General features: G+C 38.5%; 1 protein-coding gene across 8 annotated transcripts in view; it reads right to left on the bottom strand.

Moving 5' to 3' along the window:
* LOC107828636 (uncharacterized) overlaps window positions 1-21,459 on the bottom strand; it is a 45,126-nt gene that overhangs the window by 19,930 nt on the left and 3,737 nt on the right. For 3 of the 8 annotated variants that reach the window (XM_075240658.1, XM_016655986.2, XM_016655987.2), the window contains one exon: window positions 17,850-21,432. In XM_075240658.1, the coding sequence (XP_075096759.1) occupies window positions 21,409-21,432 (24 nt within the window). In that variant the 3' untranslated portion in view covers window positions 17,850-21,408. Of the gene's footprint in view, window positions 1-7,835; window positions 8,245-13,298; window positions 13,363-17,849; window positions 21,433-21,459 lie in introns of those variants that run through there. The other 5 variants (XR_012703665.1, XR_001657763.2, XR_012703666.1 and 2 more) reach the window with 4 other exon arrangements.

Below are 21,459 nucleotides of genomic sequence, written 5' to 3'. Positions count from 1 at the left end.
CTTCTTTGGTGGGAAGCGTTTTTGTCTGGCGTTGTTTAACTCTTAAGTGTTTGAATACCTCCCAATGAAAGTATTCTCCAGAAGTTCTCCCGTGACTTCTCTGCCTTTGTACATAACCAATGTTCTTTGATAGTTCCACGGTACTGTGGACGGGTCCGTCATTGGCTTCTGTGGCATGCGTCCGATAACCACTGGCTCATTCAGCCGAGGTGGTTGAATCGTCCCCCAGACCACATAGGCCCCCTTCGGTATGTACATTGGTTTTCCCTTTTTGACTTCAAATCTCTGAGGCTTCTCTGCTTGACCTCGTGGAATGTAGAGAACTTCATTCCTCACAGGCACCATCGTTAATGTCGTTGTCTCGACCTTCTCTTCGGGCTCAACCTTGACAGCACTAGCCCTCTTTTCCCCTTTCTCTAGCTTCGGGGTGGTTTTAGGCTTTTTCCCTGCATCGACGATGGCGATTATAGCTTTTAAAGCAGGATCAAATTCTTTGTCCTCACAAATCATTCCAATCAACGGCCCGTTATTGTGGGCGGGCAAGGGATTGTTGGTCACATTTGGGACCTCCTCGTCCCTTAGTACTATCTTCCCTTGCTCTATTAAGTTCTCAAACTACCCTTCTCAAAGCCCAACAATCATTTGTATCGTGCCCTTCTGCTCCTGAATGATAAGCGCACCTAACACCGGCTTTGTAAGCAGTTGATGCCGGATTGTGCCTTGTCTGAGGGACTGGCTGCAGGAAACCCATCTGGACTAGCTTTGGGAACAAGGTAGAATATGGTTCACCGATAGGTATGAAAGTCCGTCTTCTAGGTGGTTCCTGAGGGCGGAAGTTATTTTGAGGGGGCTGAGGATTATAGTGGTTCCGGTAGGGAGGCTGATTTCTATGAGGTGGAGTTTGGCCTCGATTGGCTTGCTGTGGTGGATGGACATAGGGCTGGGCATTCATGACCATGTAGGGTTGTGAAGCATAAGTCACATTTTGGTGGGGGTAGTAATGATGTGGGGTTCATTCTGGAAAGCGGGGCCTAAGATTACGATATTCCCTCGCTTCTGATGCTGCCATAGACGTTTCTTCCTTTTTATTTCCTCTTGCCATTCCTCCGGTCCCGCTTTGGACGGCTTGGGAGGTTGACCTTATGGCTACTTGACTTAAGATTCTACCCGTTTTCAAACCATTCTCTACCATCTCCCCGATCTTGATCGCTTCCGCGAAAGGCTTTCCCATGGCTGACATCATATTCTGGAAATAGTCTGATTTTTTGGACTGGAGGAAAGTAGTGACCATTTCTATCTCGTCCATGGGAGGTTTTACCCTTGATGCCTGCTCGCGCCATTTAATGGCATATTCTCTGAAACTTTTCGAAGGTTTCTTCTTCAAGTTTGACAGAGAATTTCTGTCTGGTGCAATGTCAATATTATACTGAAATTATCTCACAAAATCTCTGGCGTGATCATCCCATATATTCCATCGAGATATGTCTTGGTCCATATACCACTCTGAGGCTATTCCTATCAGACTTTCCCCGAAGTATGCCATTAATAATTCTTCTTTGCCGCCGGCTCCCCTCAATTGGTTGCAATACTTCTTGAGATGAGCAATGGGGTCGCCGTGCCCATCATACTTTTCAAACTTTGGTGTTTTGAAACCCACGGGTAGGTGCACGTGAGGGAACATGCATAGATCGGTATAGGAAACACTCTTTTGCCCACTTAAACCTTGCATGTTTTTCAAACTCTGCTCAAGGCTCCTCATTCTTTTTGCCATCTCATCTTTTTCAGCAGTTTTGGGGTTTTGATCCTGCCCAGGTGCAAACTCGTATTGAGGTTGTTGAGGATGAGTGCTGGTGGTGAACCGAGTTGGTTCTAGTGAGAAGGATGGTGCTTGAAATGTGAATGAAGATGAGTCAAGATTCGGCCTGTGTGTAGAGGGTTGTGCCACGATTGGACAGGGAGGTGCAGTGAATATGTTCGTAGCTACATCTGTTGTTGACATCCGGGGATAAGAATCAGAGGGTGATCTAGCAGAGTGGGCTGAAATGGCCGGGTACCCGAATGGGGTAGTTGGATAGCTTATGGGGACGTTGGAAGTCCCACTTGTCCTGGAGAACAACTCAGGGAACCCAGGGATTATACTTGGTGGCTCTTTTCTGTTATTCCAGTCATCCAACATTTCCAACATGCGAAGCCACAGGATTCTGTTTTCCTCAGCAGTTGCTGACTCGGGCGTCAGGACGACCGAGATTGAACTCTCCTCAGAGACAGGAATTGTCGGCAAAGGTATTTTTGAAGACATCTCTATGCTTCCCTTTGATCTTATGAAGTAAGTGTGAATACTCCCTCTCGACTTAACAACGGGTAACTGAACACTCCCTTTCGACCTCGTGAAGTATGAATGTGAGGCCAGACCTCCACCAAACCAACCACCTTTTCTAAAAACCTGAAGGACTCAGCAGCAAACAAAAGGTTAGTTCAAAACAAATAACAGATAGGTAATCTCACGTTGGGGCATGATGCACCTATACAGTTAAGTGAATTTCTACATGTTTGCAACAAGGACATGCGTCATTCCGGCTTCTCTTAAGGCTTCCCTTTATTTATCATTTTTTTTGTTTATTTATTTATTTTATTTTATTTTGTTATTTCCTATCATTATCGTTTTCATTATCTGCAGTTAAAAATGTGACCGGATCCAATGAGGATTGCCTACGTATCAAAAAGAGAAGTGTAAAAGAAGCACACATTCTATTACTGAAACAATCTATTACAAACTATCATTTACGAAAAAAAAGGGAAAATAACAGGCCTTGAAAATAGTACAGACTCAACAGCCTAATACACCTTGATGCAAAAGATAGACCGACTCGACATATGAATCCATTAAGGTTCCGAGAATTGGCGCCCGCGGGGCATCGTTCGGCCTTGCCGCGGTCTTAGGTGTGAGGTCCCTTTCAAGTTGTTCCAGCTCATGCATGGTCTGTTTGACATAAATTATCACTGCCGAGAGAACGGTAATGCTAGTCATGTTTTCACATCATAGACACCTTCTGATGATGGCATGGGTAATGGTCTTAATCTTATCCCTAGTTTGCCTTCTTTCTTTGAGTAGGTGCTCTATTTGATCCTTACGGGCTGTCATAACCCGAGAATCCTGGAGGCATTGATTTTGTCATTGCTGAATTTCTACTTCCATCTGGGCTAAAAGCTTGCGGCAATGTCTATTTTCAACTCCAAGGGTTCGGGTTTGCTCAAACGCTCTGTCCACCTTTTCCTTCAGATTGGCAATGGTTCGCTCGTGATCCCTTTCCAACTGCCGCAGGTGCCAGTTACGCTTTTCTGTCCTTCTTGCCCAGTGTGCTTCGAGCCCTGCTATGGTATTTTCTGACTCGCTCCGGCACTCCCCAATTTCTATCTTTAAAACTTTTATCAATCGTTCATCCGACCGGCTCCTTTGCTGGTTATCAGCATCTATCCTTATCTGTTTAATCTGGGCCCTGAGCATCTCGTTTTCCTGGGTCAACCTGTTCTTTTCTCCCAGATCGGTAGCAACTTGCACGTTGTGCTCATATTTCAGACCTTCAACTTGTTGCTTCAACTTGCTGATTTTGGTACGATAGCCTCTTTCTTTTGCCAACCAATCCCACTGCTTTCTTTCTTCAACTTCAGGATGTGGGGTCTTTAAGCCGGCCTTTCGTGTTCAAGTTCTCTTCTGTACCACGCAAGGTAACCTGGCGCCATTTCGCTTTTGGCCCGATCCTGCACACAAGTATCCGCCTTCAAATGTTGACATTCATTCCAGATCTGGCGGATTTTTGCTTCAGGAAATTGTCCGTCAGGGCTAATCTCAATTGTTTGAGCACTAAGATCTTCCTCGTGTGGTACTATCTGGCATCTCCTGAGTTGCCTCAAGACTCGGCAGGGCGCGTAAGGTTGAATGCTCTTAAGTCCCATCAGTAGAAAGTGAGTTCTAGATGCTGGCATATACATGACCTCATCAACAGGCAACCATACCAGTGTCCACTGTATTTGGCTGGCAGTGAGAGTCTGAAAGAATGAAGTCCATGTCATAACTCTTTTGGGCAGACTGACCTCCTTGGTTCTCGCGTAAAACTCTTCTATGCAAGTTTTCTTTGAGGAACCATGGCCCAAAAGCTCGGAACGATGGCAGAGATGTTCAGTCATCCATATTTGTAGCAGCAAGTTACACCCTTCGAAGAAATTCCCCCCGGCTTTGCAGGCTGTGAGAGCTCGAAAGATATCGGATACCACCATAGGCGCGAGAGTACTGTCATTTTGAGTGAGTAAAGTACTGACGACCCCGGATATTTTCAGATCAATATTTCCATCTTTCCTCGGAAATACCAGAAGGCCCAAAAATGTTATCATGAAAGCCACCCGTCTGTGCTTATCCCACTTCTGACGACTACCTTTGCTTGCATAGCTTGTTAATCGGATTATTGAATCCTCCTACATGATCATACCTGTCGTATATGAAGCATGGATTACAAAAACCGGCGGCCAAATCTGGGTTATGGACCGTCCTGGGTATTTTTAGTGAGTCTAGAAATCGATGCATCGTGACAACTCTTGGGGCAACCAGGTATTTTTGCCTTAATGGAAGTTCAGCATTTCCGATGTACCCAGCCATTTCCTCTAGAGTCGGGGTGAGTTCAAAATCAGAGAAGTGGAAAACATTGTGCGCTGGGTCCCAGTAGGTGACCAAAGCTCTTATGATATCTCCCCGAGGCTAGATTTCCAATAAACCCGTGAGACCTTTCAGATATTTCTTGACCTCATCTTGCCCTTCAGCACCTAGATCATTCCACCATAGCCGTAACTTGACAAGGATTTTAGTCATTATCAAAAAGTGTTCATTTTGCATTGTGCTCATCCTGCACATTTATTAAGGTGACTTTAAACAAAAATAATTTGACTCGAAAAAAAATATTTTGACGACATTTTTTTTTAAAAAAAAAAAAAGATCCGATTTTCGAACACGGCCTTTCAGCACTTCGGGGATGAAGATTTTAAGGCTGTGAGGGTCAACCGATCAAAAAAACTCTAAAAGATGACCGAAAGTGGCCGTTTATGCAAAATCAGCCTTCCGCCGTCCCTTTCGGGAATATTTGGCTATTTGACAAAAACAAACACTTAATTTATTTATGACTCTCTTTTTAGTAATGAACCAGCATGGGGAACACGGCCTCACAGAGCCTTGGGGACGAGGATCCTAAGGCTGTTGGGCAATTTGGTCAGAAAAAAAAATTAAAATGACCAATAATGGCCGTTTGTGCAAAGTCAGCCTTCTGGCGTCCTTTTCGGAAACATTCGGCTATCCTTGATGAAACGGCATTACCCGACTCATTCATGACGAAATTAAAATTCTAACATTTTGGCTACTTTGAAAAGCGGAGGTTGGACCCGATGAGGGTTGCCTACGTATCTCATACCCTATGAGAATCAAACCGGCGTAGTTCGGGTCGATCAGGCGTAGAGGAAATAAACTAAACCCCTTCTGAATACAATCTTTTAAAGAAAAGGAGAAAATATTTTTTCTGGATTTTTATATTTTGTTTTGTTTTTGTTTTTTTATTTTTATTTTTGAAAAGAGATGAAGACTAAAGAAATATTTATTCTTTGAACTTTTTTTTTTTTACCTAATTGTTTTTGAAATTTCGAAAAATCCTTTAAGGAAGTATTTGGACTATTAGTCTGAATTTATAAAAGAGATACTACAAAAGAAAAAGAAACAACATTTTTTTGAATTTTGAATTTTTCCTTTTTTTTTACTTTTAAATAAATATATATTTTTTTTTTTGGATTTTGAAAGTGATTAAAAGGATTTTTTTTAATATGTTTTTTTTTAATAAATCAAACTAAAAGACAAATTTTATTTTCATTTTTTCTTTTTTTTTTTTAAGAAAATTCCGGCGAGGTTTTGACACTACTTGGACATTGGTTTTTTTTTCAAAAAAATAAGTAATTATCTCCCTACGCTGCTATTTTCTTTTTTCTTTTTTTTAAGTTTTTTTTTTAGAAACCGATCAGCATGCAGAACTGAAGCAACGCAAAACAAACGGGATGCAGCAGGATGATCTTTTCATTTCAGGTTGCCTGTCCTAGACGGACCCAACCCCTGTGTTGAGTCCCCTATGTCAAATGTAACATGATGCAAATAAGCGTTCCTACTAGGGATCCGGCGTGAGGTTTTGCTATACTAGGTTTATAACCTGGGTGTATGTTCTAGACTGTGTACCCGAGCGGACAACTCGAGTCGAGGAGCGGGCTACGTACCGGGGACCCGCGAGATCTTCCGGCTTTGTAACTTGTCCGACCTCTTTCTTATTTTAGGTATTGACACTAACAGAATAGGGAGTCTCGACCAGCGAGCATCTCCCCGGAGGTAAGAAGAGAAGGGTTTCGGCACAGTTTATATACAGTTCAGATAATATCAAAGCGGTAAAAGACAACATTTAGCACGTTATGACAGAACATGTAATAAAGATCAGATAATAAAGCCAAATATAACAATTATTCTAAGCTCGAATTCTGAACCCTGAACAAACGTTCTGGGTTCTATTCCCCAGCAGAGTCGCCAGAGCTGTCACACCTCCCTTTTGCGCGCCCGTCCCGAAGGGTTAAATGCGCGAGGCAGTTTTTCCAATTTAAGTGACAATATTCGAAATGGGATTATTTATTTAATTCAGAGTCGCCACTTGGGAAAGGTTTGGCTTTTGGTGTCCCAAGTCACCAGTTTATCTTGAATCCCAAATCGAGGAAATTTTCGACTTTCCAAATGAAGTCTGCGAACCAGAAATTCTAAGTAAGGAATTCTGTTGACCCGAGGGAAGGTGTTAGGCACCCTCGAATCCCGTGGTTCTAGCACGGTCGCTTAAATTGTTATAATGGCTAAATATCTGATTTAAATACATGTTATGACTTATGTGCTTTTATTAAGTTTAAACCGCTTTTATTATTATCATTTATTTTTTATAGAATTGCAAGGTCGTGAAAATGCATCTCGAACCACGTCACAATCAATGCATCCGTAGTTGTTAACACATTTCGACTCCGTTGAGATTTGAATTTGGGTCACATAAATGCGCACCCGAATTTAAGAATGTAATTTAATTAAGTCGCGCCTAAAGAGTCTAACGCGTTATTATCTTTGAGGAAGACCGTGAAATTCGCTAAACGGCTCATCCCAAATTCTAAGTATTTTTAATATGTACATTTATGAGGGCCTACAGTTTGGAAGTTTTATTTGGCGAGGCGCAATTCATTAATTTTAAGGATATCCAAAATGACTACATTTCTATTAAACTAGTCTCTAAAAAAAAAGAAAAAAAATCCTAGTTCATTGCATGCCAAAGAAACGTGACATATTAATGGCTAGATCAATACAAGTGTTAATGGAAAAGAATATTACAAAGATTGAAATTTTAAGCAAGATCGAGGTTGACAAGATGATACATTCGAATAAGATTAATTATCCTAGAACTGGGCTAACTCCACAAACCAATAATTACCTGGGACTATTTAAAACTAAAATTACCCTTAATTATTAATGCTTATCTGAAAATCTATTAGATCTAAACGCTAAACCTTCTTGCTAACTTCATGCTTATTAGATTAATGCTCTTAACTTGTTACATTAATTCGTGCTCCCAAAAATGTAAACCTACTGATTCTATTAATAGCCGCTTTGTTTAAATGGCGGGCCAATGCCAGTATTAATTACTACTCTACGTTATTGAGACTGTATTGAAGCAAGGAATCCAACAAGAGAGATGACGTATATCGCTAATCAGTTGGTATTAACTAACACAATATGAAAATTTATGTGAGATACATATTTCTTAAAATCAAACTGAACCGGGCCATAACAAATTTAAACAGTCCAAAGGTCCGACAGGGTACATACAGACACATATTAGATTATGCGTTATACCATTATCGTCAGCTAAGTTAAACTAAATTGCTAAACACATGGTATACATCTAATCAATATAACAGCATACTACTTAACAGTCCACATTGGTTCGAGTACGCCCCAATTTATACGAAACAAATACGATTAGAATGAGCCCAAACAAATACGAACTAATTGAATCATTTTATCCTATTGCTACATCTTAAACACAGATATTGTGAAAGCAGGTGAACGTTTCATTTCTTTGTTTATTTCGACTCAACTTCCAATTCAAGCTTACATCAACCCATAGTTTCAGAAGTGTGTACCTGGAAACGTTTACAATTGAAGAGAAAAGAAGTCAGCAAAGCAGCAGCAGTACACAGGTAATAGCAAAGGCAGCAGTTCCAACAGCACCAAATACCCCAGAAATATACTTAAAGGAGGCTCGAAGTGATTTGTGAAACCCGACAGCAACTAAACAAACCAAACAGAATCAACTGAACTTGAATTTAGACCAAAACTGGACCAATAGATAGCCAATAGGTTCCAACAAATTGAAATCAGTCGAGCAGACCAATGTCAGCTACTGGGACTTGACACTAAACCAGAACTCACTGAAGTAGTGTTTTGTTGCTTTCGCTATCAACTATTTTCAAAGCCTCTCTTCGATGCTATGTGAACTCTATCTACTTCTTCCAACTCAACTCTCACTCACTCTTTCTTCTCTTCTGTTTTTCAGTCTTTTTAGCTTGTGTATCTTTGTATCCCTGTGTATTCTCTGTATCTCTCTATGTCTATTTCTATTTTTCTTCTTTCCGATTTTTCAGAACTATTTTTGATTTTCAGAACTATATTTTCTGAACTCTCCACTGTCTCTTTCTGATTTCTTTATCTCTCTTTTAACTCTTCCTCCCCCAAAACCAGTGAAAACCTTCTGTTTTTATAGCCTCTCTCAGCCCATTCAAACAGCCTGTTCAAATTGAACCCCCTCCCATGTTCTCCTCCTGTTTTTCCACTCAAAAGAATAAAATAAAAGCCCTTCCCATGAGATTCCCCTGACAGCCCCTTTTTCATTGTTAAAGTGGTTTATCATTTTATTAAACTAAGCAAACATGGGCAGCAGGAATATACCTGACAGCACATGCTGTCCAATTAACCCTAATTCATTAAAGAACTACAAATTGTCGTGCTTTCTGACTTCCTAAATCTAAAGTGAATAAACAAGGCTAGTAGTCTCTATCTTATGCGCGCAAACAGGGTCAGCACATCAATATCAATCCAAACTAGGCTTTGGTTTAATTCGAAACTAGTATGAATTCATATGTACATATATTCAGCAGAATCAACTAACAGGAAACTCTGAATCAGGGAATGTCAACAAAACTGGCACCAAATAGTTCGAAGGGAACAAATAAACTATAAACAATTAATCGACGAAACTTAATTAGTCGACTACGTAGTGTATAACATAAGACTGGCAACAAACAATCAGAACTAAATAGGCAGACTTGTGATTTCAATGGTATTGACAAAACAGGGGCTAAAAGGAAACTTAATTAATCGACGAAACTTATCGAATCGATTACACAGCCTATTATATACTTGAACAACGAACAGGAATAATTCGACCAAATAAAAGGTCTGATTCAGAGAAAAAGAAGAACTAAGCGAAGAAATTGGAAATAAAATCATTCTAAACAACGAACGAACAACAAACAAACAACAATGGATCAAACGGAAAGAAACAAAAGAATACCTCAAGTAAACTAGGTGAAACGGACCCGAACTCAGACTCGACTTTTTTGAGGTCGAACGGACCTTAATCAAGTGTTCTCAACAGAGAACACTTTGACTAAGGTCTATTAGACCCTCAAACTTCTGCTAATTAGGACAAAATCCTGATTTCTAGATTTCTAGGGTTCATGGGGCTCAGATTAGGGGTTCAGGTTTTTCTGGTTAGATTCGGACCAAACCAAGCCTGGTTTGGTCATGGGGGAGGTCAGGGGAGTACCTGGCATGGATTTGGGGGGGGTTTGGTGTAGGTCGAGGTTTGGTTCGAATCTTCGAATGAAGATTCGAGAATCTAGGGATTGATTCGAACTAAACGGTTTGTGGATTTGGATTCAGGGTGGTTGAGTGGTCCTAGGGTGTTAAGATGGTGGCCGGCGGCGTTGATGCCGCCGGGTTTCAAACGGAAGGGGACTAAGGCGGCTAGGGTTTAAACCCAGGTCCGTCTCTAAAATGAGAGAGACGGAGGAACAGTGAGAGGAGGGGGGTCTGGCTCGGGGGTGCGGGGTGAAAGGGAGTAAGCTTATATACGGGGTGAGTGATTTGATATTGGCCGTTGGATCACCAATGATCAACGGCCGTGATCTTTCCACTGAAGGGAACGGCGTCGTTTGGTCTCATGCTGGGAATGGATCAAGCCGGGTTTCAGTGGGTTCAGGTAACGGGTAAGGGAGATGGGACGAGGGCCGTCAGATCAACTTGGTTTGAACGGTTGAGATGGGTGGTTCTTGAAACGACGTAGTTTTGGTATCAAACTACGTCGTTTGGTGGCCTGGGAAATGGGTCTCTTGGACCGGCTGCCTTGGGCTACTTTTGGGGCTTTTTGGGCCTCGAATTTTCCTAAAGAAACTGGCCCAATCCGATTTTTAGACCAATTTGCACTCTTTTCTTTTATTTTCTAATTTAAAACACAATACCTAAGTAAAGTAAAATTAAACACATATTAATTAACACTTAACACAATTATCACACACATATTAAAATATTTAAATAGGTAAAATCACACCATGGCAACAAATAGAATAAAAAATGCATATTTTGTGATTTTCCTTTTAATAACCGAATTATGGTTTAATTACACACGACATATGTTTTTTTGTATTTTTGTTTGATAAGACTAAATAAAAATAGACAAGACCACAAATAACTACCAAAAATGCCACGTAAATTCCAAAAATTGTACAGCAAGACCATTTGTTATTATTTTTGATTTCTTTTGGAGTAATTGTCGTGTAAACAAATCACGTGCTCACATTGGCGAATGTTGTATTACACTCAAGAGCAGGAAGTTAAGGTATGTGAGGCTAATTCTCTATGTTTGGGAATATTAGTAATTCTCCCTACACTATATTTCTTTTACCACGTTATCAATTGCCTCAGAAATATAGTTAAACTTAGTTCCTTATAGTTGCAGAACTTCTATTCTCTAGTTTCATAACTTGTTCATGACTTTCATTCTGAACGTTGTGAGCTCAGTTCATATTCAATATAGACTTGGGCTTGATGTCCCTGAGTCTCAGTATATCTTACTCAGCATGTCATAAACAGTTGAAGTTTCAGTGTTCATAATCAGTTCAAGAATAAATGTCTCAGTCTAGTCCTATTCAGTATTTCAGTATTATGTAACTCAATGTGATTCAGCATTCAAGTATCATGTAACTCAGTATGGTTCAGTATTTCAGTATGATTCTCAGTTCCTGAATGTTGAACACCTGTATTTGGGCCTGAGGCCGCAGTTTATGCTTTATGCATCTTTGGCCTGAGGCCGCAGTTATGTATACGTATACTTGGGCCCGAGGCCGCAGTTGTGTGCATATATATATATATATGACCTGAGGCCGCAGTTTATTTATTCAGATAAACAGGTTGTTCATCATTCAGAAGAGAGAGTATTCATATCCTTACTTCCTTTGTTCAGTTCAGTTATCAGCTATCATTTCAGTTATCAGTTGTCATTTCAGTTATCAGTTATCATTTCAGTTTCAGTTTCAATAGTTATCATTTCAGTTATCAATTATAAATTCTCAGTTATCAGCTTGGTTTCAGTTTCAGTATTTATAATTCTTTTTTTCAGTTGCTTTTCATACCAGTGTAATTCAAATGTACTGACGCCCCTTTTTCTCGGGGCCTGCATCTCACGATGCATGTAATGATTTACAGGTTGATGATTCAGAGCGCTAGGATTCTTGTACCAGCTACTTGGTGATCCCCAGTTCTTCCGGGGGATTATCATTACCTTACAGTCGTCAGTATTTTCAGACAGTCAGTGTTTTTAGTACTTCATTAAAGGCTTCATAGACTAGAGTAACAGTTAGACAGAGTCTCAGGCTTTCATGTTAAGTAATGTTGGCTACATATATGTTTCAGACTTGTTTTAGTATTTTTGCACCTTTGATTTATATTATCCAGACTTTCAGTATATCAGCATGTGTTAGTTTATCTTCCGTATTCAGTATGTTATGATATCACATGTTGATTCAGCCAGCCAGTTGGTTCGCTCGGTCACATGTAGTTAGGCACCGAGTGACGTGTTACGCCCAGGCCCAGGTTCGGGGCGTGACACTTAATAACACATGTGATGTGACATGACATCCCCTTATCCAACGGCTAAACCTTCTACCCAACGGGTAAAGACTATTATTTTGTCTTCCCCTATAATCAAAATAAATTATACTGATATATAAGCATACACGGATAAAATAAGAGAATACACAGTATTTGGCACATGATTTTCGCCCATGGTTTCAATGGATAAACCTTCTACCCAACGAGTAAAGACCATTATTTTGTCTTCCCATGTATGCCAAATAAATAACACTGATATGCATGCATAAACAGATAAAGTAAGAGAATACACATGTCACGATCCATTGTAGGATCATGACCGGCACTTAGGAGACAGTGCACCTAAGTAAGTCTCATCGGTATTTTACAGAAAATTGGACACATAATCAGTCTATGCATATGTTTCCGGTAACATAAATCAATTTAACAAATCAATAATAAACTCGATAAATATTGTATCATAGAAAATATTTATATTTGGGAGGTTTCCAAGAAAGGATCATATAATCTGTAGCATTGTGTGGACCCCTTCGTAAAAAGAGTCAAATGTAGTTGGAGGTGCCTACTCAAGGAAAAATTATAATTGTACACTAGTTCTACCTTCCTACCAGCGAGGGCTATAACTCTAATCGGTAATCTTTAAATACAAGGTGCACAAGGTCTAAAGAACTCGCCATTAGCTATGGCATCCTTTAAAGTCTCCTCCCATTTATACTTTTCTTTATAAACAGTAACTATTCATACGAAAGCATTTTCAAAATAGTACATGGCATTTCAATTCTTATCAAATCATGTAATCCCATTTTGGTAACAGTAATCATATCTCAAAAAACGGTAAAACATGTCTAGTAACAGTAAGAACATTTTAAATAACTGTAAACATCTCAAGTAAACTGTTTAGTACCATATCAAGTAAAGAACTTGTCCCACATGAAATTTCAGACATTCAGTAACAAATATTATTTTCAAAATCGTGTACAAACCATGCAGGTAAAAAAATACAAGTTGCGGTAAGATTACTACTCACAGTACTCGTGCCGAAATACCAAACATGTCACCTCAAGAAATTGGTAGGACTTCCTTCAGTCAATCTATAATCACATCATATTGATCTAGTGTTAGCTTACTTGTATAAGCTTATTCGTAACTAATTCAGAATATCCCTCTTTAGGTTTTAATTTTTGATTCTCAATTTGTCAAGTTGAATTTTGTCCATGCCTCTAAAAATAATCCTCTGCCTTAATTGTATTCTTTAAGTCTTTTTAAATTTTTGAGACTAAGGAAAGTTGTTGTAGTAGATATATGCTTCGAAATATTTTTTAAAGATTCTCATCCTTGTTTAAGCATTAATTGCTCATGTCTTTATCAAGATAGATTTCTATAGTGAATTATTCACTCAAACATACTCCAGTACTTCTATTTCTTTGTGGCATTCAATAATCTATTCACAATCTATATAAAATGTTAGATTTACAGGAAAATACTAATTAAAAATCTGATATTTTTTTTCAATTGATCATCAAATATAAAATCTAGTTTCTTTCTTTTTAATGAGCATCCGTGCATCCAATTCAATTAGAACTCACTAAGTTACCAATATCATTATGTAACTGAAATCATGATAAATCAAAGATACACAAATCAATGGAATAATAAGATATACCTTGAATTTAGAAATAACAATGGTTCAGAATAATTATATTGAAGCACCAAGTTGCTAGCAGCTATGGAACTCTGCTTGATTTTTTCCCTTACTTTGGAACTAGAAGCTCTCATTTGTTCCAGTGGGCTTTTGCCCATTCTTTTATTTGACTAGGTTTTATTTAATTTTTTTCCTTTTTTCCCTTTTCTTATTCTTTTTTTTTGTTTTTATTTAATTAGTTTGCTAAATGACCAATGTATCCTTATTTTAAAATTTTGGAATATTACATCCTACCACCTTATAAAGATTCAGTCCCCGAAATTAACTCAAGTACGTACTTGTAGATTGAAATAAATGGGGATACTTCATTTGCATATCTTTTTTACTTCCCAAGTAGCTTCTTCAATGATATGATTTCTCCATAAGACTTTAACGAACATAATTTCTTTTGATCGTAGCTTTCTTACTTGTCTATTAACAATAGCGGTATAGATGATGCTTCAAGCACCTGAGATGAGCCCGATATATATTTTCTTAGCATTGAGACATGAAACACTGGATGAATAAAAGACAACTCAGGAGGAAGTGCCTAATGATAAGCCACAACTCTCACTCAGTCTAGTATCTCATACGGTCCTATAAACCTGGGGCTCAACTTGCCTCCTTTCCAAACTGCATCACACCTTTTATGGGGGAGACTCGTAGGAACACTTTGTCCCCAATTGTGAACACTAAATCTCTTCTTCACTTATCTACATAAGACTTTAGTCTACTTTGAGATGTGAGTAATCATTGTCCGATAACATATCCTCCAAGATCTGTATAGTACATTCAGACTGCCATGTCTGTGGATGAAATGCAGTACCAAGATCTACTCGTGTACCCAACGCTTCTTGGAAAGATTTCCAAAATCGTGAAGTAATTTGTGATCCTCTATCATAGATGATGGAAACTGGAACTTCATGAAGTCGGAAAATTTCGTTCATAAATATCTGTGCATACCTCACTCCACCATATGTAGTCTTCACGGGCAAAAAGTGTGTTGATTTTGTCAATCGATCTACAATTACCCACACATAATCATAACCTCTAAGGGTACGGGTTAGGCCAGTCACAATATTTGTGGTAATTCTTTCCCACATCCATTTTGGAATCTCAATTTGTTGTAGTAGTCGTCCTAGGGGTCATTGATGCTCAGCCTTGACCTGCTGACAAGTCAAACAACTAGAAACAAAGTTGGCAACATCATTCTTCATGCCTTCCCACCAATAAAATTACTTCAGGTTATGATACATTTTTGTGGATTCAAGATGTATAGTGTATCTAGAGTTGTGGGCTTCTTCAAGAATAGCCCGTCTCACCCCATCTACATCTGCTACACATAGCTTGTCACCCGTTCGAAGAACACCATCCCTTCCAACAATCATATCCTTGTTTTTACCAGCTAAGACCTCATCTCTGTATTTGCATAATTGCTCTTCCTCATATTGGTTGGCCTTAATGCGCTCAACTAATGAAGACTTAGCCTGAACACAAGCCAACAATGCCTCTAAATTTCCGACACTAAATCTGACACATGTACCCACTAGTCTATGCATATTTTCAATCAAAGGTCTCCTTGCAGGAACTATATGTGCCGAACTTCTCATAGATTTTCTGCCCAATGCTCAGCCACCACATTGGCTTTTCCAGGATAATACAAAATAGAACAATCATAGTCCTTGAGCAGTTCCATCCACCAATGTTGCCGAAGATTCAAATCTCTCTGCTGAAAAATGTATTGGAACTGCATATGGTCAGTATAAATCTCACAAGTTTCACCATATATGTAATGCCTCCAAATTTTTAAAGCAAATACCATTGTAGCCATCTTCAAATCATGTGTATGATAGTTTTACTCGTGCTTTTTTAATTGTTTCGAAGAATAAGCTATAACACGACCATTTTGCATGAGAACACATCCTAATCCCACCGAGACATCACAGAATATTGTAAATCCTCCAGAACTCGATGGTAAGGCTAATATTGGTGTGGTTGTCAGACACATTTTGAGTTTTTGAAAGCACTACTCACATTCTTCGGTCGACTGAAGCTTTGCATTTTTCTATGTTGGCTTAGTCAGTGGCGCTGCTGTTCTGGAGAAATCCTGCACAAAACGTCTGTAATAGCTTGTGAAGCCTAAAAAGTTACGAATCTTTATAGGAGAAGTAGGTTTGGGCCATCTCTGCACAGCTTCTATCTTCTTGGTATCTACCATAATTCCATCTTTGGATACAACATTCCCCAGAAATGTTGTTGAGTCTAGCCAAAATTCACACTTTGAGAACTTAGCATAAATCTGACGTTCTCGCAATGTCTGCAACCAATAATTCATCTTAACTTTATTGACCCACCAATAATTAAGGGCATAGCGCATGCATAATACGCGCTACATATATAGTGCCTATTATGCATGCGCTAGACCCTCAATTATTGTACTCCCGGGACTGTTTTTTTTACTTATTTAAGGAGTTTCAAAATTTAGTAAAAATCCATTCAGGATCCTTCAGGTCTTCCGAAATATTTGTTGGTTAACTTATTTTGCATTTTGTCATAATGTTCGAAGAGCGAAAAATTAGGGTTTCATTATATTGGGGGGGTGAGGTTGTGGTGGAGAATAACTCAGTACGCTATACTTGTTCTCCACAGTGTCATGTTAAGTTGCCACTTCCAATGGAGTATGATAGATTGGTATTGTTATTATGTAAAAAATGAGTGAGGAAACGTTCAATTAATATTACAGTAACCGGAAAATATTCGTATTCTGTTACTCCGCAAGGGGTTGCTTGTTATGCTGAGTTTAACATCGAAAACGATAAAACTCTGACAGATTTTTGAAAACTCCGGATGAATACCGGGAACTTCTTGTGATAAAAATGTTAGAACGCCAAGGCTAAAGACGTCTGCAATATTGAGGTTCCGCAAAATAGGGATAACCCTCAATCATGGGGTGATTTTTTGGAGCAGTTTTATCCGAGCAGGTTCCGTTTGAAAGAGTTTGGCCAGATCCAAACTTATCTCCACGGGCGAATGAGGAACGAAGACATAATTTCTCTTCAAGTTTACATAATCCACAAGTCGAGTGGTAAACTTCAATTTTCCTTTGTATTACGATATATTTTTTTTATGTATTGTATTTGTATTAACACTCATATATTCCACAAGGGTACCGGCCAGATATGAATTTTACAAGTTATGAACCAACGGACAGTTGGAACATGCCTAGTTTTGGTGTATTGGATCATGGTGGTCCATCCGGGAGTCATCAGTAGGATATCAACAGATTATGATTTGTAAGTTAAGTGATAAAGTTTATATGTAATATTTGGATGAATTTGAGAAACTCATTATTTTATTAGTTGTGCAGTGAAAACTTAGCAACTTGAAGGTCCTGTCCTTGCTCAATTGCCCGAAGACGATATATGTAATCGGGATTTGGCAGATGCGCAGAGTCAGGAAGATGATAGTGATTATGAAAACAATGCCAATGAGTCTGGAGATCACACACCCTTCCCTGATGAGGGTGATGATGATGAGGACGAGAATGATGAACCTGATTTGACGAGGGAGCATGATGCCACCAATCAGCATGCTCCATATATGCAGACTCCACCTCCCGTTAGACCGAGATTGTACGAGTCCCATGTGTCGTTTCATTCAAGGGAGATTCCCTACCTTGATCAGTTACCTAGTATGCCGAATGTGGATGCCCTCACAAGGGATCTTGACGACATTCGGACAACAATGTAGGATGAATCTAGACCAACGGTGCTGTCAAAGATTATGCTTTTTGATAGCGCGACTAAGCAGGGCGATACGAATGTATAGCATAAAAGAGTGTCGTGGTTCATGAGTCATCTCCTAAGCCCAAACCTAATATAGATTGTGGACGTAAAATTTAAGGCATTTTTTACTGTATGTTATAATCATGAAAAGAATTGACTATGTTTTCACCTGCAGCAATGGTAAAAAATCGGCAACGTCTCTCTAGGTGCCCATGCACACCCGAAACATCTGCCTATACAGGTAAGCTAGAACAGTTGCACCCCAACTGTAACAAGATAAATCATCTAGCCACTCCAGAAAATGTAGACATCACAAGCTGACTAGGTTTTTCAAAGTGTTCGGGAACAATATACCACCAAACATCATCAGCAGCAACAGTCTCGTGTGCCGGTCGATATCCTCTAGTGACGAATCATTAATAATCTCCGCATCCATCACCACCAAATGTTGCCGAACGGGCGTCAGCTGCAATCAACTAGCCCAACTCAATGCACTCGACTCCGCTGGCTAGAAACCGGTAAGCCGCTGCAACACATGAAGGTAATCTACTCCTGTATAGTCTCTAAGAGCATGCGGGTAAGCTACAGGTATACCATCAACAGGCAGCCCGAAAAGAACCTCCACGTCCAGTCAAGCGTGATGGTAGCCTCGTCGATGGGTAGATGAAATGTGTGCATCTCCGGTCGCCACCGCTCTATCATAGCCGTGATCAATGTTCAGTCGAACTGCGACTGGCCGATCTCTATGATCCTGTAAAAACTCGTATCCTGAAGGCATCTAACTATACGAGGATGTAGTGGGTGGTCCCTAATGAACTCCCACATATCGTCTATACATCTGGGGCGGAATATCTGGGACAAACACTGCCCATCCCAGATGTGTGAAGACCTATGATTGCCTTGTAGCAACAGTAGCTCTCGAGATGCAGGTCCAGGATGCACAGGGGGAACCTCCATGATGATGTATGTAAATTGAACAATATTAATTAAAGTATTTTTCTGTTTAATTATTTAACATCTTTAAATATGTTGCAATATCTTTTATATTAATATTTAATCAATAATTTTTCTATATTATTACTTAGGTTGATACATTTTCTATATTATCATTTTATATGTTAGTTTCTTACTCAGCTATTTTTGGGTATAATAGAATTGAATAATTAATTTTTATAACTATACATGATATAATTAATAAGTATTCATATAAAAATACTTAGTTTAACAAATTTCTTATATTGTTGTTTTTTATGTTATTTTCTTACATTTTTTTGACTAAAATTCGAGAGGGCTTATGTTTGAACAATCATCTTTTTTTAGATATTTTTGGGGTTAACAGAGAATTAAATAATTAATTTTAATAACTAAAAAGATATTTTAGTAATTATTCATATAACAAATACTTAGGTTGATAAATTTCCCATATTAATATTTCATATGTTAGTTTCCTATATTTTTATACTAATTGAATACTCTATCTGAGTTTGTTAAAGAGGGCACGTATTTTTTATTCTACACAAAGGAATCTTAAAGAGCACTAAAGTAACACTACTCTAAATGGCCATAAACAAAGTCAACTACCATAAGCTAAAATTTATTATTAGTTTTCCTACAATAAAGGGCACTACATAACAATTAAGGGCACAACATAACACTAAAGGGTACTAAACAACAGTGAAGTCACATATTAATATATGTACAACAAAAAAAATCACATATAACAATAATTATTTATAAAATAATAATATATATTTTTTTAGTAATTTTTTAGCATGTAAATAAACTAATCCAGATAAAAAATAAAAAATTAATTAAATCACAAAACGATCACAAAAAAACATACACCACAGTAAAAAAATAACTAATAAGCATTTTATATACATGAGTTTTACCAAAAAGTAAGTCGGAATACCTCGATTTAAAGTCTTTTGAAATGTGAAAGTTTGATGATTTGGGGGCCGAAACGAGCAATAGACGAGATCCACTACACGACAACGCCTTGGATCCGATATTAGCTTGCTAGAATACAAGACACTTTTTGGGGGACGAGTGGGCTCCAATGAAGTTTTATTGCTAAAAATATTGGGGGGGGGGGGGGGACTGATTTTTTAACTTCTGCTTCTGTCTGATCTGGGAAGGAGACGGGCCCGATATTTTATATAGGTATAGCGCATATATAGGATGCGCTATACCTACCTGTCTTTTCAACTTCTAGCATAGCGCATCCTGCATATGCGCTATATGTAAACTTTGCCAGCCAATTTAAAGTTCAAATTTAGCGCACCTTAACGGACAAACGTGCCGTTACGATATAACACGGCGAAAAACTGCATTATGTATAAAATGGTACTCAGTTGTTTTTTATCACCTATTTTTATTGTTTGAGTCCAAAAAGACAACATTTTGGTTCAGGGTTCCTTGGCTGAGCCATGCCGATATGAACGACTGTACTTTAGAAAGGTCGATATCTCCCTTACGACCAAATAATTTAGGCCCAAATTAAACAAAAGAACTATGGGTTATAGAAGACGACCAATAAATATCATGTTTAAAGCTCCTACGCTTTTCAAGAAAATCTTAAATAAGCCCTTAAGCCATTTTTAGTGTCACTCAACTGCCTAAACTTTTATTGTGGTAACACACAACCCACTCCCCTCAAGTTCTACTCATAAAAATTATCTTAGAACAAGAGAGCAATTTAGATTTTTCTTATTATCAGAGGGGCTCAAATATTTCTATCCTCCTATGTGTTAGCATCCCCTAACTTTGAAAAGGAAATTCTGCCACCTTTCTAGCATAAAGAGAGGAGAAAAATATTCTTTAAACCCCTAAATTTAACTATTTATATTAAATAAAAGTGATGGAAAGGGTTAAAACAAAACAAAAGTTCACGGGCTTGAGTGAGCTAATAGTGGTAACCGCTTGCGAGAGACATTTTTAAAAGTTTTAAGGGCTTGCCTTTAATACCTTTAGGGATCGTTTGGTACATGGGATAAGGATAATGATCCTGATCTAGACTTTGGGATTAACTTTATCTCATGTTTGGTTTGGGGTATTAGTTAATCCCGAGACAACTTTTACACTAAAATGGTGGAATTAGTTATCCATATAAAAGGTGGGATAACTAATCCCATGGGATATCCCACAATTGTATCAAACGACCCCTTGTAAGCCTCGGAACTAGTTCCAAGATCAAATTACACAAACAGGTATTATAATGTAATTCCTAAACCTCTGTTAGTATGGTCAAGATTGAGCATCAAGAATAAGAAAACATATTGAAACATGGAACTACATTTGAATGATGTGTGGCCAGCACGACATGCAATTACATTTGAGTTATCCAGAAATATACTTCCAACAGAAATTGGAAGATAAGAATGGGTCAAAATATATCTACCATGTCCAAAATGATGCAAAGTAAGGTGGTAATCATATCCAACTCCTAGGAGATTAAAGCTTCTCCATGCAAAATACGTCTTTCCCACTTGTCAAAATATATGTATCAATCTTTTCAGCCTTAAAGGCAATCTTTCAACTAAACAGGGAGTAAAACGAAGCAGAAACCATCTACCTTAGCATTGTGTGAATTAACATACATATGAAAGTACATTACCTTCTAGTCAAGGAGATTAGAGAATCATACCACATTTGATTGTTGGGGTACACAATTACGATCTATCTGATATTTGTACCTACAAGTTTAAGAGCGATGATATAGA

This window comes from Nicotiana tabacum, chromosome 20 (genome assembly GCF_000715075.1).
Source record: "Nicotiana tabacum cultivar K326 chromosome 20, ASM71507v2, whole genome shotgun sequence".
NCBI classification, from domain to species: Eukaryota; Viridiplantae; Streptophyta; class Magnoliopsida; order Solanales; family Solanaceae; genus Nicotiana; species Nicotiana tabacum.
This window is presented reverse-complemented; position numbering and strand designations above follow the sequence as displayed.